Source organism: Brienomyrus brachyistius, chromosome 11 (assembly GCF_023856365.1).
Source record: "Brienomyrus brachyistius isolate T26 chromosome 11, BBRACH_0.4, whole genome shotgun sequence".
Classification (NCBI taxonomy): Eukaryota; Metazoa; Chordata; class Actinopteri; order Osteoglossiformes; family Mormyridae; genus Brienomyrus; species Brienomyrus brachyistius.
Genome location: NC_064543.1, coordinates 12034251 through 12061121, shown reverse-complemented (window position 1 = coordinate 12061121; position 26871 = coordinate 12034251). Strand labels below are relative to the sequence as shown.

Here is a 26871-nt window from a genome sequence, read left to right as displayed (position 1 = left end):
ACACCCCGGAGAAAAGACAGAGAGAAAGAGAGAGAGACACACACAATCATGGGCTGTGTTAACAGTATTACGCACTGATGAGCAAGAGGCCAAAGGCCCACAAACATTTGGCAAAGCAGGTGGCTTTCAGCAGTCAGTGCCATTTACTGGATATTACCTGAAACCCCCCCCCCCCGCCCCAAAAAAAAATCCCACTTCACATTTTCAATCAAAACCTGCTACAAGTCCGCACACGAACGGGTCCAAACAGATGGTTTCTTTGGCGGGACAGCTGTCCGTCAGGCGGGCCAGATTCACAAGCTCTCCACGTCAGGAGACGCGTACCCCCGCCTTCAGCAGCAGCGGCGACTAAATGCAGGAGTGCCTTGTCGGAAGAGCACAGCCGCCCTGCTCAAGTACAAAAGAACAGAAAATACCGAGCCTGGTGCCCCTCCCATTCAGTCGCTGAAGGAGTTTGTGGACAAGGTGAGGCCTTAACGCCAGATCTGCGTTTCTGCAACGGCGCGGGACAACAGCATCTGTGAGCTGTGGGCACAAACATCTTGAATCCGCGAGACCACCTCCTCGCTCGGCGAGCCCCACTGACTCATTAAAGCAACCTGTCAATGGTGAAGGAATGAAAATTCATAATGTAGTCATGAGACACACTATATCCTGAGGCACATGAGCCTCTTTGTGTGACTGACACTAGATAAATTAGTAGAGGGGAGAAAATGACATGTTAAGTGGGTAGGACATGCGAAAGTATATTGTATTCCACCTGCCATGCTTAATTACTCTTGCTGCTGCTATTAACGATTGTTATTAGGGTTACACTGTTTACCAAGAGGAAACTTTGGCAATACGCCGCACAGTAAATTGAATGAAAGCTGTACAACGTTTGGAAAATCTTAGGTGCAAAGTAACACCCACCCCCCACCCCCCCAAATACAGAGAGGGACTTTAATTAGGGGCCAAGATTCAAGAGTTATCCCTCCCCTCCCCGCACCCGCCCCACCCACCGCCTCACCCTACTCCCGCAATTCATGAATGCGATGTGTGTTCATGTCCACAGTCTGTCTGATTGAATGCCAAGTGCCAAATTAAATTAACTGTGATTTGGAAGTTTGTGCCACACATGGTGGGCCGGTTACAAAAATGGGTCAGCACAGACAATAGCGCTCTGTAATTAAAAACAGGAAGCTGGACGCATTCTGCTCCGGACCTATTAGCGTAGACCATCATAATATGGATACTATGCTTTCAGGCATCACCCCGGGGGGGTTAGACTTGGCTGGACTGGAGGTCCATAACCGATGCCCTCTGGCAGAAGAAAAAAAACAACGATCGACAGGGGAGACCAGACCTTAAAGACCTAGAGTACATCTCAGGATGTTGACTTTAAATCTACAAGCACTTCAGCTGATTACTGGCATGGCCAGAGCAAACAGGAGCGAGCCCAAGGTGGCACGGCCCTCAGCTGTGGGCACTTGTGGCTCGGTGAACTCGGTTAGCCGCTGTCCCCTTTCTCGTGCACCCCTGCTAGTAGGGGACGTCAGCAGAGAGCCCAAAAATAGCCGCGGGATGCGGGGCTTTGCGGGAGCACAGTGTCCCAGCAGGCGGGCGGCTAACGGACAGCGCCGACTCTGTGCTCTGTCTGTTTTCTCTGCATTTCCGCTATTGCCAGTCATGAGTAAATGTTTTCTCGGGAAGAACTAATCATTAACAAGTGCTTCTTGCCAATGAAAGGACTACTGTTTGCAGTGTTTTTCGGGAGGCTGGAAAGCACGGGTAGTTTCCTTCAAGCAAACCTAATACTAAAATGAATTTCCTTCACCCCCCCCCCCCCACTCTGCTGGAAAAATGGGTCAGGCATACTTAACACTACAGCTGGCAACTGCCATTCTATTAACAGCATATTTATACACACTGCAGGATTCCTACTGAATGTAATCAATTGACGTATTTAGGCTCGGGCCCCATGTATGACATTGTGGGCTTTTTTAAAACACTGGCTGATCTAGGTGCTTGTTGTTGTGCAGCCTCCAGGGGTCAGAGGTTTTGTGGAGCAGAATTATGCTTAAATAAAGGTTCAGATCAATTAAAAAAAAAAAAAAACCTAACAAATCGGCTGACCTACTGCTAAGAAGGAACATAACTTCTGCTGGATTGGAACTCATATAATTATGTTGCAGAGTGCGATCAACCTTTTCCCCTCTGGTTAATAATAACCATAGGGGAAGAATATTTAATATATACTCTTGGGAACAAGCCATCTGGCTACAGCCTTTAAAATTTCAATAGGATTATGTCAGTCTAGCACACAAACTGTATATTTCACTGTCTTGCTGACAATTTTATGTAAAGCGATCCCTAGTCTTACCCATGCACTCATAACAATCAGTCCTGAATGATTTTCCTTTCAGCTTTAACTATGTGCATATAGGTTTGATTCTGCAGAGCAGAGGACCTCGAAATGGTGAGGAAAATGCTGGAGACAACAGCAATCAACCATGAACATAAGCATGTCTGGGTACCAAGGTACAGTAAAAGGACATTAACACAAGACAGCTGTATAAAAAAAAAAGTAAGTAGGCGACATCACCTTCTGCAAACTAGTTTAATTTGACGCCAACACTCGCCACAAATGTATCAATTTTACAGTGCAGCTTCAGCTCTGTAATCAGGTTGCCATTGTTCTCCCAAACACAACTCCTTCGCCGTGTTCTCAAATGATTTCTCTTGAGAGAAGTAAAACACTTAGAAGTCTCATAGAGAATGAGTAAAGGTAATTATTCTGCTTTTCATGTGTTTGTTTCTTTGCAGGTCTGCCATAACGACATCTCAGAACTCTTCGTTCAAGCGATGAGAAGCCACACCACACGGCACAGACCTCCGGCTCCCTGTGCAGCTGCTGCTGGGTAAACTGAAGCCCTTCACTGGACATTTCTTAGTTCCCCAAGTCATCCTGGCAAACCAGAAACTCATTTCCAGTGCAATAAAAAATAAAGATGCTGGCAGATGCCATAACACGGTCTTTGGGATCGTGACAACTGAGCACATGTTAACACAGTCAATTTTTTTTTACGAATACGTTTTCAGTTTGTGACAGTAAACCGGCATACAGCCACATCTACACAAGCTGGATTTCAATACACGTGCAGAATCTGTCACCAAAAATTACGTTCGGAGCCAAGTCGATCATCTCGCATGTTATTGTTTGGGGGGGGAGGGGGGGGGGGAATCTCTCAGCTGAGATTAGCATTAACACAGAGTTAAAAAAAAAAATTTGAAACCACCAAAACATAAATAGGGCGAATACCCAAATAACAGAACTCAAACTGAGCCAGGTGTCCTGCAGAAAACGCAGTGGGAGACAGACACAGAAGCAGTGTGCACCGTGACCCGTAAATCCCAGACTGGGTTCTGTGTGCTCTGCACGGAGATGGATATGAGCACAACCTTAGACCACACATCTGGGCAAAAGAAAGAAAACTGGACACAGAAAACTGTTTCCAAACCCAGTCCTCGATGGACCTCGGACAGTCCATGTTTTTGCTTCCTCTCAGCTCACAGTGCACGTGTATCAGGTATTCGATGTTCCTGATTGGCTGGGAACTGGGAGGGAGCAAAAACATGGACTGTCCGGGGATCCCGAGGATTGAGTGAGGAAACACTGCCCTAAAGGATGGATGGATGGATGGATAGATGCAATAGTAGCTGTATGACACAGTATTAGGTATGAGGATGCTGAATCCCTAACTGCCAGACAGAGAATAGACACTGCACTGTTCTTATATAATGACAATCCTTGCAGAAATAATCCCAGACAGTTCTCTAATTCTCTTCCAATAATATTTAGACTTGAGTCCATTATTTCCTCGCTTCTGGGCTTTGATCTGCTGTTTTTCAGCGGTATGAGGTTTTTTTTTCCCCCCTATGACACAATGGGAAATGCCACATCTTGATTGTCTTTTTCCAGAGTAATCTGATACTGAAGATGGTCCAAGTGCTTTAAATCCCACTCTCCATGACTGCTTTACTTCACAGAACTGTCATGTATAGCTCACCTTCTGACGCAAGATAAGGAACTGCAGTCATCATATTTCCATATTCTGCATCAGAGCTCCAATGACAAATCAAATACAAACACTCACACAATCACTTCTTTCCCAGAAATTACGTCTCTTTCCGACAATGAAAGCATTTCTTTTCTTTGTAGACAAACCCTAGCCCCTTTACGGCATAGCTATATCTGACTAAACTTTGCATGTTCACTTTCCAGCTCAATTTCCGCAGCGTGCTCCACCACTGTTCATTACAGCTGTCGATAATAAAGCTGGTGAAGATCTCCATAGCCTGACAGCAACTGGCAAACTGCAGGAAAAGGGAGTGTTTCAAGTCCAGGAAGAAAACCTTCATGTTCACAGCTAGCCAACAATCATTACACATCCATTAAGATTATAGTGTGCATAGGTTCATAAACTTATAAGAAGTTCCTAAGGAACATTCACATTGGTTCCAGTGATGCTGGAACGTATTACAGTACCCCTATGTAAAGAGCCTTGGGGCGACACTATTGTGAAAGGCACTATATAAAAAGAAATTGACCTGAAATATTAATTTTATATTCAAGATTCACAGAATAAATGCGTTAATGGTGTGTAAATTGACAGGAAATAAACTTTATGGTTTCGCTCCATGACCGATACTCAGAGGTATGGGGTAAGCTAGGGATATTTTAAAAATCCAGATGGGAATTCTATCTGGTCCTGATCGTTTTGTATAGTTGATTGAACTGGATTCACTGAGATGCCGTGAAGAGCCTGCGGGGTTAAATACTAGACTACAACCTCTAATTAGTGCGTCGATCACAAGAAAAGGATGGATTTGAAGAGAAAAATGAATGCATCGCATTTTCTGTGTTGCGGCACTTTATTTTCCAGCACAGAAGAGAGATCTTCCACCAGAAACGTCAGGAAAAACATGCGGTGACATCCGGCAATTGAACCGTCTGGCCCCAAGGCGATACTTCACTGTAGCCCTGAGTACGCCGGTTTGTTTAAGCTACTGTACGGCCATGCTGTTCCTTCCTGATCAGCTGTACCCTGCAATTTGTAAAGGTTAACCTTCGCCTTTCCAACCCCCCTCCCACAAGCGTTGGGGTCAGGTCAGGTTTCAACAGCGTGAAAATATGGCCGTCACTTAGCAGAAATCGGCTAAGCTACATGAAGTCTTCAAAGAGCTCTACTGCAGCTATTTTAGTTTCTGTCCCTCTCTCAAAAATAGAAAGGCGAGATCCCTGCTGGGGCCCACACCCTTTGTCTGCCTCGCACAGCCCCTGCCTAAAAGCCTGATGATGAAGGATGCCTGATCTTCGATGGCAGCAAGTCAAAGGGTCTCTCTCTGTTGTCATTAACACTTTCTGGTACGTGATTCCAGGCCCCGCTTTATTACACTCGTCGATATCCCTCACAGCTTCATGTTTATTCCTCCAGGTGACGAAAGGCCTAAACAAACAGCGTCTACGGCACAGTCTTCTCGCTCATTCCGGCGGCCGTAGACACACATCTCAATAGCCGGGTTAACATACCCTTTCATCCGTCGGTTTAACAAAAGTAGACAAGTCGAGTAGGGGAGGGAATATCAGGCTTCATGCAGCTACTTGCCTGTAGGTAAACATTTACCAAAGCTTACCTTTCACTGTTAAGGAGATTAAACCAAGGTATCTTTTCCGTTTAGACTTTTTTGAAAATGCAGTGCGATTTGCAACTCGATCTGTTACAGCGGAGACTTCCAACTCGGTCTTTAGCACCACCCCAGCCCACATTTTCCTTACAGTCTACCGTCTGCATGCCTGAAGACAGGTAATCAAGAGCTTTATAATTAGCTGACAAGAAATATCAAGTGTGCTGGTGGTAGGGCAGCACAAAAACGCAGACTGACTAGGGGTGCTGGAGGAAGGGACTGAGAACACATTACACAGACTCTTTCATGTAGGTGTATTTGGTTTCAAATATCACAACCCGGCAAATGTGTTTCCATAATACCACCAATATTCACAAAAAGAACTTTATTTCAATACTTCGGGTACAACAAAACATTCCGCAATCCCTTCTCAACATATAGCTAGAGTAAAATAAATCTGGCCTCAATTAAAATCTGCTAGATTTCAGTTTTATCTAATCAGTTCTTTTTTTTCCCCAGCACCATTGCACTGTAAATACTATCAGGACATGATAGTTCGATCTCTATACAACTGAGCAATGCGGGCTGGTGAGTGGTGACTCACATGTCAGTCTATTATACACTGCAGGGCTGACTGTATTAAACAAATGGAGCTGCCTGCAGCGGGAAGAGGGACCCAATGCTGGGGAGCAGAGGTTATTGTCTAATTTAAATCTTGGCTCACTTCCCAGAGCTGTGCAAGACTCCAATTTGTGGCTGCGGTGGCTGGTGTTCCTGAAGGGGGTGCCACTCTGAGCATGCACGGACCCCCCCTCCAGAAATCTGCCCGGAATCCACAGATCAACAAGTCGGCGAAGATTAACAAGTAAGACTGCGGAAAATTTGTTTCAATTACGGGAATATACGGAGACGGATGTCCTCCGTTTTGCTTCACGAGGTTCCTGCCTTCACGGGGCAGTCGCGGTGTCGGTGGCCGGCGAAGAGAGGGGCGCGACTGGTGTCTGCACCGTACATTAACTCACTGCTGGTTTGCGTTCTGCTTTTCAGCTAAAGCCTGAAAAGTAAGAATCGAATCATGAAAACAGACGAGCGAGGTTGAGGACACTGGTCTTCCCTTATCTCCTCCTCCATCCTTTCTTCTGTAAAAGCCTTTTAAAAAAAGACTGAAACTGTGTTTTTTTTTTTGCCTTTTCTCTCGCCAGGCGCGCCGCTAATGTATTTTGCAGCGTTTCAGTTTTTGTATAGCTGCTAATGCCTTTCGGACGAAAGGCACGGCCAGGAAAAAAGGTTGTTAATCTGTCCCGATAAAGAGCCGCCCTTGTTCCCTTTTTGGAACGCAAGGCCAAGGTAGTCGCTCCAGAATTAAGATGCGTCTCCGATTCAGATGGGTAGCCGCAGGGTGTAGATATCCCAATCCTAAACACAAAAAAAATGGAGGGAAAAGAACTGCGAAAGATCAGAGCCACCTGCAAAATGCCAGTCTGAGTTATCAACGAAATCCAGCTGTGTTTTGGGGATCTTAAGAGAAGAGGATTAGCAAGGATAGCTAGGCTTTCATTATAAAGAGCGAAGGCACAGCAAATGGAAAGTGAACCATTATTACAAAATCCTTTTACTTTAAGCACATACGTCCCACAGGAAAAACATTGAGTCAGACATTTTTCGCCGCTCGGTAATGGATCCTCCAGTCATATTAGATCAGATAAACCTGTCTAGCAAAGAGGCATTCCAGTGGCAGTCCAATAATTGCTGACAGGAAAGCTGCAGTCATTCTCTTGTCTTTCTATTCAGTTCCATCAGAAGTTCCATCGCCATAAAAGAAGTTGGTAGAACATGCATGTTTCTGGACTTTCTGATGCACGACTGCGGTGGTGTTTGTGAGGGTCAAGGGCGAAACCGTGCAGCGCGTCGACTCGAGATGCATCCCAGGTGTCGGGCAAAGGCTAATTCTGTGACAACTTGAGAAGTTTACACCTCGATTCTTTGATTTTTAAGCCCAACGCAACAGGATCGCAGCTTTGTATGCGACGCCGAGCATGTTTGAAATCCCTAGTAAACTTTGAAAACCCTCTTCGAGAAGAGCATGTTTCTCCAGTGTCTAATAAACGACAATATGTAACAGCAAGAAATGACACGACAACAGACTACAGCTTCCCTTTATGACGACACAGAAACGCAGGTTTCTTCTTGGATACGGGAAGCGGTGACACCCATCCAGAAGGCTCAGCACACAGTGTGCTGCTGTTCTCCATTCAGCAGCACGAGGCCTTAGTTTGCCCTTTTCCTTTCGCACTCCTGCCGGCAAGCAGTGAGCCTGAAATCGGAATCTCCGGCAACGCGGTCTTTCCGATGGGTCTTAATCAGAGCCCAGGGTTTCCCTACAATGACCAACGATGCGTAACGCAGTGATAAGCAGCCAGGTTGGGGGTGTGCACACATGGTGAGGCCAACCAGCATCTCTCTTAAACCAAGGGGGGGGGGGGGGGGGGGGGATACAGCTAGTGCCATCTGGTTCACCCGGAGAGCTACACTGCAGACCCGGCAGTTACACTGCATGGACGGGGACTGCTCATCTCTCCATTCATCCCTGTTAAGGATATCAACCTAATTAGCTCACACGACACCGACTGCGAGCTCCGTCTTTTTTCCTTCTCCACCTACTGAGAAATAACAGGCATTTCACACCATCATTAGAACGGCGCAGTGAAACGAACTCAAGAGCGCTCATTCAAATAATCTGGTTGTCTCCACCTATATGAGCAGGGGCACCGGAGAGTCATACACTGATTCTGTAATCAGGACCCAGCATATCACATATGGTACTATACACGCGCTAGGTAATTCCACTAATTCATCACAGGTAGCATGTTAAAATGTGCAATCATCACTGTTGCTCCTCTACTATGAGTACATTGTTGCATAAGCATTACAAAGCATCATCTGCAAGACCAAAATGAGCCTTGAAGTTGTTCTAAATTGAGCAATCACTCCTCTGCATGGCACAATAGTCCAAGGCAATTTACTGAACTCATTACCTTCAACTGTTCCACCTGATCTACGTTTACCAAAGCTGTTCAAGTTGACTGTATCACTCAAAAGTTAGGGGATGCAGGAGTCACTCTGACACTCAAATCTTTAGCTCCTGATTAAAAGCCCCTTAACCATCATGGCAGTTGCCCACCCTTGATGTAATATACCGCAACATTCCAGCATACAGCTACAGAAGCCATAACTCATACTTGTTCAGAAATAAAGCATCTGCTAGTCAATACGATTCATTTTGAGGTCAGTCACTAAGTCACAGACCCCAGTCATGGAATTCCTCGTGATTGGACCTTCTGCAAGCTCGAACGCTACATTAGTATTACTGGCTCTATACAAACCAGTAAACACCAACATTTTGTGGGGTGATAATAATAATAATAATAATCATCATCAATATTAATAATGGCCTAGTGAGCATTTAAAGTGCTCTTCCAGTTTTATTTTATTACATTCTAGATGTACAATACAGAGAATGCTCTCCACAGAGTAGCTCTGGGGTTCATTGTAATTCCAGTCTCGCTCACCTATGCCTAAAACAAGCTCCTTCTGGTTTTAATTAAGCACTAAGGTAACTCCCAAGGGGATTGCCTCAGTTTACAGAAACACTTTGATTTATTCATTCTTTGTTATTTCGGCTTGAGGCTTGCCAGTTGGATGGCACCTTTTATGTAGAACATGTAGATGGTGTAATTGCACTATTTGTTAATTAGTTCTCGTTATAAATATGTTTTGCTGGAAATGGAAAATCCCATCTCAGCAGGCTAAATGTGGAGATTTTTTTCTCCCCACAATCCCTACCTACTTGCAATTAAAGAGAAAATAATTTGCCTGGCATCAACCTTGATTACAGAGAAGCTTTGATACTGGATGAAACAAGGATTTTAAACAACGGCAGCAGTACCAATCATAAAAGCCGTTTTAAAGCATTAATTGGCACTAAGATTCGCAAATATCCAAAGAGGGTCTGTCGCCATCAGCACCCACTTGTAAAGCATGCCAAATATCACATGCCTCGAGACATCCCCTCACCCTACAGAGTGCTTCATCAGAGTACCACTGAAGGGCAATTTTTGGCTTCCCATGTTTCTGGGTAACCAGACAGCAGCACTTTTCCCCAATTAAAAAAAAAAAAGTCAGATATTGTGCAGGGATATGCAGGCAGATGCAGCTGGTGAACAAATGATCTTTCATGGGCACCATACTGAAAACAAAGTCCCAGAAGATTAAAGAGTTCAAGTCACAAATAACGATAGCTGTTGATGCTGTGCAGCCTAGCAGCGTTCAAACATGGCATCTGGCACTAACAGCTGGCCTGTTTAAATGGTACATATTCATATCAGTCTTGTTTGTCTTGAAATCCCGTATATGAGTGCAGTTTGAGACAAGAAACACAGACAACCCACTCATGGAAAATGGCAATTTTCGGTCAACATCTGCGCAGCTGGGTTCAATTATGGTAATTTAACTTACATTGACGAGCTTGCATGAATTTTGAGGACGAATTATAGTTAATGTAAATGAAACAGCACTACACCCTTCTCCATACTTTATAGCTAAAGTCCTTCATTCATTCATGCGCTTAATTCACTCCAAACAGACATTCCTATGATACCGAAGACTGGGCTTAAATTACATTAACTGTGCATATTAAACAAAGAACAAGCTAATATGTAGCTGGATATTAATTTATTCGAGTTTGAGACATCCTTCTACACTGGAAAGTAAGAGAAACGTGTTCTTGACTATTGTCCATGGCCTGTGGAGGTTGTAGTGTTTGCACTATTAACTGTAAACGAAGAGCTTGGTGACAAAGTGAACCGCAGTTGGGAAGAACAGTAAGGTCAGACTCTTTACACGGCCTTAAAGACTTGATTGATAGCCTGGGGTTTGTGAGGTTTTGTGTTCCCTCAGACATCCTGAACAACGGCTTTGAATTCTCCTGTCTACTCCACCTTACACATTAATATTAAATTAGTATTTCAACCTGAAATAATCAGTATAAATTATCATTGTTGAAGACAGTGGCTTGGACGGACCATTACAGAAATATTACACAGATGCACGTATATACAAAGCATATTTATGTTGTATTTTTCACAAAAATGAAACATAGTATTTATACAGACCTGTAACACTCTGTGTTTTGAGCACATAGCTCAAAAGTACATCCCCAATGGGCAATTTATCAGGTACACTTACTGTTCAATGTAACAGCGGTGTGGGAAAAGGCTCCTCTGAACGCACAGCGCATTAACCTCGGAGGCAATTCTGGAGGCAGAAGTGGAGGCTACCCAGTGCCAGCGAGGTGCACCTGGTGAAGTGGCGACTGAATGTATATTAATGGAAATAACCGAGAAATTAAGTGAAATTCTTGGGACCAGAAACTGCTGGATGATGGCCGTAATACACTGAGCCGTGGATCCCGATGCTGCAGGCGAGGTTTGAAAATTGCACCGCGCAACCTGAAAGGTTGGATTATTTTAAATGGCATGAAAGCACTTAACGTGGCTGGATGTGGGGCAAGCCCAAAAATATGAGGGCTCCGCGATGAGGTTAGGGGCTAATGCCGCCTTCCCGAAAATATCGGAGTGCTGAAGGCTCAGCCCAATGAGCTCCTCCCACTGCTGAAGGTCGCAGGGGGCCCATTAAGCAGGCACAACCTTTTCAGAAAGTCAGGCAGCGTATCATTATTTTCACAATGTTTCATTATAGAAGGTTAACCTCAGATAACTCCGAATGAACATTTTAATCAGCTGCCTGTAATCTTACGAATACAGTATAATCATTCTGTTTCTCTTCATCTTTATCAGGCTGTGGAGGAATGACCATTGCTTCATTAAGAGGGCTCAATTTCTGCCTGCAGGTGGAAGGTGGCATCTAGGATAAGATCCTCAAGTGAAGGTTGTGGTGATGGTCTTCTACAGGCTGGGAAACAGGATATCCAGCTTGGATAGAAGGAACGGAATCAAAGGATTAGATCCTGAGTCTACAGACAGGGAGCATGTTGGGGTGGGGGGTGTCAATATGCCATGTCCTCAGGATGTCTCCCCCCTGCAAGCTGTCATTACCTTCTCTGTCCCTCTGCATCAGCTACACAATCTAATCCAGAGGTTCCTACGGAGCACAAGTCTGGCTGATCTTATAATTTAACCAACATTGTGGAAAGATTAGAGCCACCTGCTAATCACTTACACTCAAACCAGCCAGTTGTTTCAGATGACTATGATCATAGATGTCTGAATGTTATTCGGTTTGACTGAGTAGCCCCAAGGCAGTGCATCTTTTTCATGACACTTAAAATTACATCCAGATGTTTACGCTGAAATTACTCTCAATCTCCTGTGCTCTCAGAAATAGTTGGCTTAATAGCCAGAAATCAACAGGTGTCTCTAATCCTAGGGAGTGATTTAGTGTAACAAGGAAAACCAGATGGATTGGCTCTCTCTAGAATCAGAACTAGAGACCCCTGATCTTGTTTGTACATGACCTCATCCCTGTTGACACCAAGGAAATAGCCGTCTGGGCATCCATCCAGCATGAGCCGCCGTGAGGCCAGGGTTTACAGTAGTGTTTGGGAGGCAGAAACAATTGCAGCCAACAGGGTCATTTTGAATCGGTAAGTCCTGGAACACTTCAGCATATCCAGAAATGATTTTAGCCTTATTGGCCTGCCTCGAAACTGCATGGACAAATACCATACAAGGGATCAAAAACATACCAGCAAGGATACCTAATCTTTGGAGATGCGTCTCCCCACATTAGACCAGGTTGTGCTTATGTATGTCCGTGAGGTATAACAGGATGTGTTGACAATGCCTCATAGCACCATAAAGCAAATTAATATTTCACTTCAGGGACACTGCTTTTCTTTATCATCATCTAATTGTGCTTTTCCCTTGCTCTCTAGCGCTATTGATACAAATACCTCTCAAGACAGTCGCTGATTAAATTTTCAAAAGCTGTCTGTTGTGTTTGTTTGCAAAATATTTCACTGAGGTTAGGCCCAAGGGGCAGACTGTGATTTACAGTCGCACTCTTGTCTGTATCACTAGCAGCGAGAAATCGCTCTGTACAGTTTCGGGATAAAATTAACCTTCACTGAACAGCAGGGAGCAATTTGGTATCCAACTGTTTGTCATTTAGCAGTAGCGGCTCGTAATTCTGCCTCGATTTCCTCTTCAAAGCCAAGCAGAGGTGGGGCTGAGGGAGAGGTCAGTCAGAATCAGGGTAACTGTCTCAGTTTCATTTGGCATTCACTGGGAGCTTAAATACATGCACACACAAATTTGACATTCAGTTATGTGTATAAGAATGCTTTTGTCCATAAAGGTTTTACATACATACACACACACACACACACACACACACACACACACACACAAGTTGGTGTAACTATATAAATGGGGACCGTCCAGTCATTTCTATGGGAAAAACCCTATTCCCAATCACGATACCCTTAACCTCTACCCATCCCTAATCTTAACCGTAAGTGACCAACCCAAATACAAGACTTTTGGCATTTTTACTTTTTTTGATTGCATTCACAGATTTTTATACAACTGACGTTATCCAAATGGGGACCTGAAAAAAATGTCCCCAAAAGGTAGGGAAATTTCAGGTTTTACTACAATTTGGGTACAATTTGGTCCCCAAAAGTGATCCATGCAAACACACACACACACACACATACACACATATCAGATACGTACTGAAGCAATCACTGGTAATTTTGGGAAGCTGGTGTCTTAAGCAACCACCTTCCAATTGTGTTTGTGAAAGAACTAGCAAAGTATGGAAGAAATAGGGCTCCCAGCTATGAAATGACATGCTGATATTACCTAGGCTAAGAGAGCACAAGGCTTTCTGAAGATCCTTTGTAATATCTGTGGGTGTTTTGTTATCTACTCTTATTTTTCTGCATTGGTTTTCAGAGTATATCCAGAAATAAATCTTATACACACCAATAACTTGAACATGAACTTATAATGACTTGAACTGAAAGTCATTATATTAAAAACATTAAAAATTAAAAACATGCAAAACATCTCCAGAAGTAAGAAAATGTATGTTGGAATGACCACTGAGGAACTGTGTCCATCTGCAGTTAATTAAAAAAAAAATTGAGAGACATTATGTCTTACATTAACACGTTTCAGTAAAAGGGTTAGCTTTTATGTTGCATTAAGTTCTCCAACACCTAGCGTGCATCTTTCAAATGCTGGCCAAGTGATTAATAGCCCTGGGTTGCACACTCAAGCTCCATAAAGAAAGCATCTAAATGTACTGTCTAGTTTTTAAACAATTTGTCCTTGGAGCCTGCAGAGGCTGAGGCTGTGATTGTTTTCCTTTGGCAGAAAAGGCAAGATAAACTATGCACATAAAAGTATCTTCTCAATGACATTCCAAGTTAAGATCGCCTTTTTCCATGAATCAATAAAAATACAACTAATAATAAACAGGGTGTGGAACCAAATACCCTTAAAAGGTCAGCTCTTGAACAACATCAGATTGGAAAAACGATTGTGGCACAGTAACTCTACGTTATATTACTATACTGCTTGTCCAGTGCAATCTAAACGGCATCTGAGACATTCTCCAGGAAAGACACAGATATAACATCTGGTACACAACCCACAGAACCTTCTCTGCAGACTGTCTTCTATGGTTCTATGGGGAACCCTGGACAGTCCACGTTTTTGCTTCCTCTCAGCTCCCACCGCACCTGTACCAGGTATTCGGTGTTCCTGATTGGCTGGGAGTTGGGATGGAGATAAAACATGGACTGTCCGGGGTTCCCCGAGGACTGGGTTGGGAAACACTGTTCTACAGTACAATATGCTCCAGAGATCCTGAAGCTAGATCGGTAATTACCCAAGACTTTTGTTAACAATGGTTGATGATATTTTAAATTGCCACAAATTAGGCACCAATAATTTTAATTAGACAGTGCTTTACTGATTTACATGATTATGTAAATTTGACCAAACACCAGAGAGAAAAAAAAATTTTCAAGATATAAAACAAGCCACCTTGTGGAAACTTAACACTGGCCAACTGATACAATAAATCGAGCCCTATAGTGAACCAGCAAGACGAAAAGACGATTTCCTGCTTTCCAAACCATTGGAGCTCTCCTCACATTAAACAGGTAAATCCGCAACCATGACCACATAGCATGTGCTAACTGCCTAGATGGCTGCTGCCTTTCCCCACTCATCCTGTTGGTATCTACTGCTGAGAAGAATCCAAAGACAGGAGGAAAAAACCATGCACTGCCTGAGCTCAAGCCCCCAAATGGAGGGATTTGATAACAATGATACCTCTATGTGGTTCAGCAATGAAGATGCCTAAGGAATGAGAAATGAAATGGACCCTTACAGAGGAGGCCAGACGTGGAATTTGATTTAACCCTGAAGGACCATTAATTTAGGAGAATAAAAAATGCATAGCATTGCAGGATCCTGCTCGAATATAGATATAACCAACATTTTAACACATTTGTTTATATATACTCATACTCTCAAGTGCTTCTTTCCCCAAAATTACTGTTGCATTTTGGGAGTTACAAAAACATAGTAAAGTGTTACCAAAGTGCTTCAACCTCTGTGAGAGTTTAGACAGACTGTCACCTCCCATTTTCTTAGAGCCCCCAACAGAGCCATATAAATATTTACACACCTGCTGCTTTTATCTCCTCGAAAAACTCACCCTTGTCCTGAATGGCATGGGGGGGGGGAGGGTACATGAATTTACTCTACTATACCCTGCTGACCAACAACCTGCTGGGTTTGGTTTTTAACTTTTTTTGTAATCAGTTCGGTTTTTCCATGTTTAAAAGATTTCATCTTATTGCAAAAGATCTTTCCATGTCTCTTTTCCCAACCCCACAGCTCTTGCAAAACAAACTGTATTTTTTTTTGTATGTTGTTTTAACCTTTCGAGAAGGTCAGCTCTTGCACAGAAATACATTCAATAGAAGTAGCTTGAAAAAGTCAGATAAGGTACGGTTGTATCTAAGGTCAAAACCCAGGATTGATTATGACATTGACTAAATTAGCAGACGTATAATTCAAAGTGCACTGGGAAAATCAACTGAATTTTAAAATGAAAGCATTCACAGCACTCATCGGGTAAATTGCAAAGACCAATTACCAGACATTTCACTGATGGGCAGAACCCAGAACGCAGGCTTAAATGGAACCAAGCCAGGATGGGGGAAAAAAAATCTACGCACAACTGATAGGTACTAATTACACTTTTTATTAGGGTGAGAAATGTATTTGCTTATCATGATTCCAATAAATGAATTTAGGAACAGGTTGAAAGAGTGCAATAATAATGTATTAAACCAAGATTAAACCCAAGATATTAACATAGCTGGTGTTAAAGATTATATCAAGACAAATATCACCTCATGGGCCCAGACTGGATAAACGGTTGGAAGTTCGAATGTATAGATGAAGAATTAGTACTTGATAATTCCTAAGAACAATCCAGTACTTTAGCAGAATGATTAATCTGAGCTATTAGAAAAATGTGTAGTCATAGGTTTGGAGGAAGAAGAATACCAAATAGGGCAAGGCCAAGGGACACAAGTAAGTCTGTGGGCCGTTATGATCTTTAGGCAGGGATGATGATGGTCTTCTTGGGATGAGCATGAACAGTGAGGCCCTTAGTGGGGGAAGGGGGTAGAGAAAGCCTTGCACCAATCTTCAAGTCTTAACCCAAGTGTACCAAAACAAACATTTGGGATTGCAACATACTTAAAATATGGATTTAAAAATAGTTCTGAAAAAACAGCCTTTATGTGAGAGTATGGTCCATTACCCCAGCAAAGGACAGACAGGACACAAGAGAGGAAGAGATTTCAGAATGACTCACTATGCCCCCCCCCCCCCCCGCCCCCCCCGCGCACGGTAGCGGCGAGCGCAGTTTCAGACTTCAGTGGAAGTGACCGTCTGTAACCGCTCCAGGATGGAGTTTGAGTCTTTACCATAAGGCCTCTCATTTTACAGGGCACAGCGCTTATTAACTCACCCATCCAGAAATGATTGACTTGTCCTTTTGAAACCACTTGATTCTCAGCAAAAACCAGTTTCTAGGGCATAGAGACTCTGTCTCTGTAATGGGTCAGTGAAGCTCACCCTGTCAGAGATACGGCAAAACAAAGCCAGGCTGAAACGGCTCATCGCGGGAAAACAGAATTCTTGTATATACACGAGTGTCATTCCTTTTCAGCATTACACAACCTGCGGTACATTCGCTTAGAATGCTGAACACTGAACTCGTGGCTGAGCAAGGCCAAGATCAATTACACAGCTTTTTTTTTTTAAAAGTCAGATATTTCATGCGGCACGTTAAACCAGACATACGTTCACCTTTCGACTGATATCTGCAGCGGGTCAGGAAAATGCGGCCGTCGCCAAACACGAGATCAACTCTCTCTGCTCGCATATCACTGCCCTGCCTTCACAGGGACATAAATTGCAGGAGATTGGAAAGACTGCATAATCATACATAATCACTTTAATTGTAAGTGTCATTAAAATTAATGATGTTTAAGAGGTCTAATAATTACAGTATAATAATTATAATTTCAGATATTCTAGATTGCAGACAGGAAATTAGTAATTAAGAAGCCATTTCAAACCAGCTAAAGCAAAGTAGATCTTTCATAATTGCCAATGGGGCTCCGATTATCAGCCTAATATTGTGCACTAGTGCACTCAATGAAAAAATATTTTTGAATAAACAAAGCTTATTTGGGGGGGACAGATGGGTTTTGGATAACTGAATAAACATTTCATGAATAATTAATTTGAAACCTTTCGGTTTTTTTTTTATTACAAATACAATTTTGGAGGAAGACCCACACTGTGTGACGGAACGGCAGGTTAGAAGCCTGCTGGACTCCCACAAGCAATGAAAACGGGGAAAAAAAAACATGCAACACAGAATTTCTGAAACCCATTGATCTGGACAGTTTACTTCGTTCCAAGACCCAGATATCAGATAAAGTAAAAGAAAAAAAAACGCAAAAAAGCAGTATGTACACATCCAATCTCTTGCCCTTATTTCCCGTCTGTTCAGTAAAAGAAAACAAATTAAACTAAAAATCATAGTGGGTCAGTAACCCTTCAGCAAGATAACAATTTTCACTTTCTTTCCCCAAAATATAATGCTGATTCTTCATCGCGTTAAACTACCCAAATCCATCACTGGTGTGATTAAACTTCGCCGATCAGGAGGCTGAGCTCCACTTTAAAGCCTCTCTGTGGGTGGATTCGCAGAGATGCAGAACTTGGTGAAATGTTTAAGCGGAAAAACAGGAAGTGTCATCCAGTGGCAGATGACTCACGGATGGCTTCACACCTGGCTCACCAAGATGAGAGAAACTGGTTGGTCATGATCGCTGCCATCCTCCTCACCAACACGAACGCACACGATTCAAAAATATTTTTTCCTCCCTGAAACGTAGCTGACTAAATGCTGCACCGAAGACATGCGTCCGCCCTGCCTTATATGCTGTGGCACGCTGACATTGTCGATCAGGACAATATGTTGCAAGGTCAGCTGGCTGCAGTGAAAGCACGGCAGACGAGATCTGTGCCAGCGCGGCAACTACGAGTATATTGCATAGGAGGCGCAGGCAATTGAAGCAATGTCAGAAAAGGGAATCTGTACATTATCCGGCCACACAATACTACAGCTGCTGCAACGGACCGGAAACAAAAAAAACTAAATAACAGACCGAAATAAAGACTCCGTGTCACTCTGGAGCAAAAGCTCATCGGGACACATCTGGTATTCGCTGCGACAGTCATTTACCTTTTTATTCTTATAAAAACCGGCCTGCTTGAAATTGAAAAGGTGGGTGTTTGGACCCCCGCCCCCCAAGCCCAGAGCATTCGTCCCTCTGTTTGGTTTGGTTTGCCTCGTTACAACGCCGGAAAACGCTCCGTCACAGCTTCCATAGCAACCATTATTAGCGCAGGTGGAGAGGCGTCATAAAGCTTCCTCTTACGGGAGCCGATAGGAGCTCAGCGGCAGCGCTTTATGGAAACACGATTTCCATTACAGACAGCACACGGGCTGTTTAAGCAAATTGGATCGGCAGCGCGATTCACATACTGCTCGGAAAGGACACAGCACAGTCCAGTTTGCTGTGCTCGGCGGAATTTAATATAAAAAAAACTGGAGAACAAGCTGCCCTGATCTCGGAGGAACCGGGTCACACCATCTGGCGCCGAACAATTCAAAAGTACCGCGACTGTTGAGCAAGCATCAAAAGCCCAACATAAAATACATCAGGCATTCGCTTTCTGCACCTATAAAACATAAATGAAGGGGATCCAGTTACATAAATCAAGGTTTAAAAATAACCATGCCAGCGCCTTCTGTTGGATCGTCCGCTTAAAGTCATGTTGAGTGCCTTTAGAATGTGTGCAGCCCTTTGCAATTAAATGTCACCAGCTGCGCACACTTTGGGAATACACTCTGTGTTTGCAGAGTTCTTTAACCACTTCTTCCCTGCTACAAAACACAAACACGTAGGGAAAACTTCAGGGAAGGGGGAGGGTTGTAATTCAGTATCTCTGGAACCTCTTTGTTTCCTTTCTGCTTTGTTCTAAACAATACCGTAAAAGCACTGAAACCCCGGCACCATATAAGGCATTTTAGTGCCAGTGTAGTGCACTGTGCCATTTAGTCAGAGCCTATTAAGCCACCCAAACTGTACTCTTATTTAACTTTATAAAAGTTCTGCTTGTTCCCAATATGCCAGGGTCAGGAATCTCATGACAAAGCACATTACTATTTCAACCGACTGTACTTAGAACGGCACTTAAGCCCCAGCACACGTATTTCATTATAACAGGACAGCATGTTAAGAATTAAGAGCAAGGCAGGATGACTTAATTCACTGTAATTTGAAGGTACTTTACAGTCTCCTCACAGCGACACCATCTGCGATAGCCCATACTCATGGCTCAGAATTTCTACCAAGCCTCTTAGGGGCAGTTCAAGTATGTACATTTTTCTTTCTCTGCAGGTAAAATAAAACACACATACACCTAAAAAAAAAAAAAACCTTATAAAAACTAGTCTTGAAATCTCATCTTTACAGACGGTCAGACCGAGAGTGGGTGAAACACGTTGGGCTCCTTAAAATGACATCACTCTAATTAGCAAGACACTTAAATCATCAGTCTCCCTGACTGCAAAAATCTGCTAACACCAATCTAGTTGAAAGCCCTTGACTAAATACCATCTGGTGTTAATAGTCGCTACTACCACAGCTAATGAAACTGTGCATATAAAACTTGTTATATGAGAGGCACCATTAAAACACGGAACAGCACAACACCAGAATGCGATCTGTATTTCATTACAGAGCAGGACAGTAACAGGAAAAATATCCATGGAAGCTATACTGTTGGTTCTGGTTTCAGTGTAAATTCAGTGAACTGTACCACTGTGCAACTTCCAAAACATCTGCATGATTATGTGGCTACCACAGAAATCCTAAACTACACACATCTGAAAAAACACCCATTGGCTACGGCAGATACTTTGTTGCATCTGTCAAACTTAACACTGCATAAGTTACTCTTTTTCAAACAGTAATGACTCCAACCACTACATACGCACATATACTCCACATATGAAACAGTCCCTACTGCTTTGGTTATGAGCAGGGGATAGATCAGACTGTCTTTGAAAGAAGAGCTGCTTTGATTGCAAATTTTGGGCAAACAAAAGCCTGCTGAACTGGGCACGGACCCAGAACGAAAGCTCAACAAGGGTATTGGAAATAAATTGAGATTACAGCAACAGTGTCTTACAGGAATGTTACAGTCAGCCTTAACGGTCCTTTTCGTCCAGATCTGCGCTCGCTTCCTCGTAATCACTCGGGTTGATCCAGGCCTTCAGATTACAGAAGCTTGTCCAGGCTTGTGTTCCATTCCTTCAGATTAAAGGTTCATCTAGGCCAGCGCTTAATTTCCTTTGTAGTGTTTAATTCGCTCAAAGGCCTGCATTGACATATTAACCACTGAGAATAGGCAGCATCGGGATTTCTCACCAAAAGCTTTTCCTTCACACTTACTTAGAAATAACGGCACTCATGTTAATTACAGTAGGTGTTGAATGCAGCAAAAAAAAAAATAGTTCACAATAAGTTTGATTTTGCATAGTTCTTACGAAACCTTTTTTTGCCTAAGTATCCATTTTGAGAGTTTTTTATATGGAACAGTGAGATTGACAGTTGTAGGCATTGCCTACTGCAGGGAGCACTCCATTTTAACAGCTGAGCTCACATTAAGCAGTCTTGCAGTAAAAAAAATGATTGAACAGAAGTGTGAAGGACTCATGGCTTGAAAATCAATAACTTAATTTGGATCATCTATTCCATTTAAGAGTATCCTCAGCTGACTGTTTTAAGCATGATCCAGCCTCATACTTAATTAAACAAGAAGAGCTGCTTATGAAATTAATATACTGTTTATTTTTCCTTTTTCTCATCCAGATAAATACACAGCAGAACTCATAACATGGCTGATGTCCATCTGGCAGCATGTTGAAGTGTGTAACAGTGTGAAACGCAGGTTAACATTTAGCAAGGGATTAGATAGTGTTCTGTAAGGCCGTGCCGCTCAAAGAAACGCCAGATGCACCGATTTTATTTGTTCTCGTTCTATCCAATTAAAACAACCAGGGCCAGATGATAGAGTAAAATCATGAGATCTTATATTTGTCCTCTGTACTGCCTCTCGATGGGAAACACTCAAATTCTTCAGGAAAAATCCACCTACACAGATCTTCCAAGCATATGACTTGATATGGGGAACCATTTGATAGGTATGACATGTTAGACGGTTCTCAGCAGGACCCCTTATCACATCTGCACTGTGGGGGTACGTGTTCTACTAGGCTGGGCAGAAGCTGTCCAACATGCAGTTCCTTCCCCCCACCCCCACACACTCACCTGCTCACCGGCAGATGGTTGACTTAGAGCTAGGAAGTAATGGCCAGAGCCTCTCTGAGCCAAAAAGGCAAAGTAGGAAACATTTGTACCCCAGGCAATTAAGGTTTTGTATCCAGGACAGTGGTTATTATGGCCCTAATGAAATGATGAATACAATGTTGCCACAACCACAATTACTAAAAGTCCAAGCAATTCCACTGCTGCCCCTCAGTAGGCCTCTTGGAAATTATAGCTGAATGTGCTTATCAGTGCAGAGTCACAGAATTGCAGCTGATTTAGGAAAATGGCCTTGTTAAGCCAACTCTAGTCATTCACACGAAAAACAACTCAGGATTTGTTCAGTTACACAATTTAATATTCAAACTATGCATTTTGCGATTGTTTATTTTCTCATTATAGATAAAACTATGCTGCTTGATGGCGTTGGAATGTAACCTTTCTGTCTCGAGCAAACTTATCTGCAAAAAACATCTTATGAGTATCTTATGTGTACAGCCCGACAGGTCATACACTAAAACCGCAAAGACATATTTCCCCCAAAATCTTCATAAAAGTAAACAGAGACGTGTAACCTGTCTGAATTATCAAGATCCTTATTTTGCAACTGATTCCAAAATCATATTTTATCTAGATACAATTCAGACATTGACCAAACCTTACAGTTACAAACTAGCATGGAAATGCTCAGCTGGATTCAAGCTGATACAATCAATCATAATTAGAAATTGCTAAGTGCTAAACTGTCATTAATTTAAAAACTGATTACTAGAGAAGTATCCATTAAAGCTTCACCATGCCACAACAACCTGACACCAATACTACTACACAAAAAGTGCAACAAATGACTCTAGGCTGAAACATGGGGGCTTCCTGTTGATAGTGTGACAAAACCTACACTGATTAGGTGTTGGACAAGGCTCCCTCGAGTGGTAGCGCTGGAACTGAAACAAAACAAATGATTGTATCTAAAATTGCGCTTTTCTGACCCCCCCCCCCCCCCCCAGGCCCCACCTCGTGAAAATAAGCGCAGGCATGCGCAGCCACACAGAGAGAATAAGGAGCTTCAGATCAGTCACTGTCTTGTTATCTGAGCAGTCAGTACCTGACAGCTTTGTTCAGCAACTCCCAACTACTAATGACAAACTTTTTCACAGAAACATGAGCAGCATTTTAACAAGTCTCACTGCACTTTCAGTAACACGGGTCACGCTAAGAAACGCACCATAAGTTTTTTTTTTTCTCTCTCTCTCTCTCTCTCTCTCTTCTCCCAGACCCAGCAGCATGTAACAGTAATCATTTCACACAGCCTTGATTTAAACATTTACCCACAACATTCATCTCTGTTAAAGTTGCGTTGTGAGACAAGCAAACACAACAGCAGGTTACTGCAAACAAGATATTAAGAGTCATAAAGCAGTATTTCAGCGGGAATATGGAAAGAAATTGACCCTTTTCTAGTGAGCGAGTTGTAATATCACCAAGTTGCGGGATAAAATACAAACCAAAAGTGACAGCGTACGTGTAGGGTCCATAACTGCTGCACGCTTTTAATCGCTACCAAATGACAGAACTCATTTAAAAATATTTATTACGATACTTCCGCAACATATTCATTTAAAAGACCAGAGAGGCGCTATTCAAACATCAACGTCGCGTAAACTTGAGTACAACACGAAGGAAACAATGTAACACAATGAAAGAGTAAAATCAGAAAACACTTCACCTTGTTGTAGTTGTAGTAACCCAAGCAGTGGGAAAAATTCAGGTTGGATGGATCTCCGGGGATAGGATTTCCACCGGCTGACGGATAAAACCTTACATCCATGATGTTTTGGGAAGAGAAGTAGCAATTCTGGCGACCTCGCTCAGTTTAAAAAGGTATTAGGCTCGCTTTCTGTGTTTTTTTGCCTACTTTACAATCCACGCGTATGGAGTTGGTAAGAGAATCCCGCAATCTTTTGTCGGGACGGTGAGCAGAAGAGGTACGATATAACGCGTGGGGAGGGTGTAGTATATGCAGTTTTAATCCTCTTGCAGCGGTAGCTGTTGTCCAGCAATCGGTTTGAACTCAAACACTGACTGGCAGCGTTCAAAGCTTCCCTTCGATAACTCTTATCTGTATGCCAAGCCGCAGTGTTTGCCCATGCATTTAACAGCAGCTGCTATACACAAAGAAGCCACGCGACTTTCCACCACCTTCCCCAAGTTGGAAAAAAGATGGAAAAAAAAACGTATCATTCAAGAAGTCCCGGTTTCTGAAACAGATCTGCGTCCGTCCCCATTCAACCGTCCTTTCCCTCAGAGCCCACTCGTCGACCCTGGTACTTTACGCAAAGTTTGTTGCCATTATTCGCATGGACGAATATAAGTAATTAGATCCCCTTTTCCTTGCGATTTTATGTTCACCAGTATCTACATTCAGTTTGTTTCTATTCCCGCATTAAAAAGCACAAGCGCGTAAGTAAGTCGCCCAGCTTATGCACCTTGTAGTTTTTTTTAAATGCCGGAGCTCCGTGTTCCGCTACTGGCTGCTGCTCCGCCACGGAATGGATGAAGTGAAACGTGTGAATAAGTGGGACCCCTCCCAGATCGCCGCTCGCCACTCCCCGTTCAGGCAGCAGCAGCCCCGGACCAGCGCCGAGCATCTCAGGCGAAAGCGCGACGGCTTGAACTCTAGTGTTCCGATGGAAGGCAACTTATTAACTTGTTGTCCGTGGTCTTATTGCGAACCACGCTGCTTACTACAATGTTTTAGACTAGGTCGTCAATTCTTTTTCTATATAAGCATGATAGTAATGGTTTGACACTGTTCTCACAAAGAGCGCAGGAGAAAAATGTGATAAAAGGAGCTCTGTCTAACTGAAACTTGTAATTCGGATTTAAATAGGAATTCGTGTAATCCGTTGTCATATTTGACAGGCTCAGGGGTCTTCTGTCTGAATGAAATCCACATACGGTTGCTTTATCCATGCAACCTAATTTTAGTCTTTCTAAATATTTTTTCTTGAGACTCTAATCTACAGTGAACGCATTTGTATCAAATTACTGAGAAATAAACCATAATTAATTTAAATACCGTTATGAGTTACGATCATTATAAATACATGTAATATTGCTCAATATAAAACTCACAACCCATCAATTTTGTAAATTTTAGCTTAATTTAAATGTATATCCGTACCCCAAAACCAATTCTTCAAATAATAGTATTTGCTTGGGGTTACTTGATTGCATCGCTTATGTAATTAAAATACTACGCTATATATATAGGTCACTACAAAAGCAGACTGGATATAGACTCCCTTATTTATTGAATTCTTTGAAATCAAATCAATCCTATAAGTTATCGTGAAACCAGTTCGAACGAGAATTAAATTTACTTGTGAAACGACAGATGATAATCAGAATTATTAATTACATAATATTACATTATGATAATCATTATATGGTTGTCAGGAACAACCCAGAAACAATATTATTCCTATACTAGGTAGAACCAACAGGTGGCGTAGTGATTGAAGATAAAGACTTGTACAGTACCCTAATAGCTGCCAATTCAGGTTGCAAACTGGCTAGGAGTATAACTACATAAATTGTAAGATGTTTTGGAGAAAAACATCAGCCGAGTAGCCAAATGTAAGGCAAACTAGATAGTGGTGTGTCAGGGTTTATTATGTAAAACTATTATATCCAATTTACAGATACATGAAGTTAAAAAAAATGAATAGCTTGTACCACACACATATGGTTTCATGTCTTATTTCCATTGAATAAAATCTCATTTCCACCTTTCCCACTCTGTACATTGTGCTTTTTAATTTCTTTTTCTAACACAGAATTTTCACTCCTCTGAAAAGAAGTGGGAGCCACATCTCTGGGCACTTTCAGTCTCCCCCATCCTCACACAAAAGACCCCCACCTCTATTATTCAGTCTGATGGAAGCCATTAAGAAAAATTTAAGTACTAGGATCCATGTTCACACAAGCAGAGAAGAACGTAAATTATACTGTCAAGAGACAGAAGAAGTAGAAGTATGTCTTGCAGTAACAAATCCACAAGCTGTTCCTTCGCCCTCAGTGGGCAAATGAATACGCATTGCATTGCATGCACTTTAAAAGCTGTACACTATAATCTGACCGGATTTTGGCCTGATTGCCAATAGACCGTATTCAGAAGTCAATCAGTGTAAATTAATAAATGCACCCATGCCTGTCCTTCTGATTATAGATTGCTGTTCTACATAAAGTATTATTTTTTGTATTTTAATGTGGTACTCTTTATTTTTCCAAGATAAGGCATGAACTTGGCTCGCATGGTAGGACCGTAACCTTGCACCTAGCACTGTTTCGTGTGTGTGGAGTTTCTCTCCATAGTGCATGGGTCTGCTTCAGGTAGTCCAGTGCCAACCCCCCCCCCCACCTGCCCTCCCCCCGACAGTCAAAATGCTGTCAGGCATTTCCAAATTGCCTGTAGTGTGTTAGTGGGTGTGTGTGCGTACCCAGTTGTGGACTGGCAGCCCATTAAGGGTGTGCCCCTGCCTTATAGGCCAAGCTGTTTTAGACAACCACCAAGCTGCCCCCCCCCCCCCATGTGTCACTGGAATACTGGTACCGCAAGTGCAACAAAAGTTGTTTTAAATTCTGCCTGATGGTCCCAGTGTTACGGGGATGAGGATGCAGGTAAATGCCATAGTAGTATATTTATGTGATAAAGGTTCCCGGCTGTCAGGTAGGGCTCCCATCTACAGATACTGAGATCTTGGCAGGCTGCTGTTGAGACCTGCTCTGCCAGTCGGTGATTTCATGGCTGGATCGAGAAACTGTAAATATTGTGGTGATAACAGAAACCACCTCCACCATAATAACAAGACATTTCATGGCTGGGAGACTATTGCCCTTTACTCATACAGCTCCGTAGGGTCAAGCTACTTCCGAGGGCTCTAAGGACGATACGAATGGCATATCTAGGACTTCTTTAGTTCCAGTGTGCTGTCTTAGGCAAGGGCACTAATTGGACTCGTTTTCCATAATCAAAACCTCCCTGCTTGACTTACCTCCTGCGCATGTGTGCTGTTTCATAGGGAGTTGGGTCAACACCAAGTGCTACGTCGGCATGGACACAAGATCTTTCGATGCAGTGCAGCCAGGTGCAGCTCTGCTGTGCAGCCACCTAC

At 42.8% G+C, this 26871-nt stretch overlaps 1 protein-coding gene across 1 annotated transcript in view; it reads right to left on the bottom strand.

Moving 5' to 3' along the window:
- Nucleotides 1-24249, bottom strand: part of LOC125751609 (TOX high mobility group box family member 3-like) — a 44275-nt gene extending 20026 nt beyond the window's left edge. Inside the window, exon 1 of the mRNA XM_049030659.1 lies at nucleotides 23421-24249. Within this exon, the coding sequence (XP_048886616.1) occupies nucleotides 23421-23522 (102 nt within the window). The 5' untranslated portion in view covers nucleotides 23523-24249. The remainder of the gene's footprint in view (nucleotides 1-23420) is intronic.
- Nucleotides 24250-26871: the final 2622 nt, after the last annotated feature.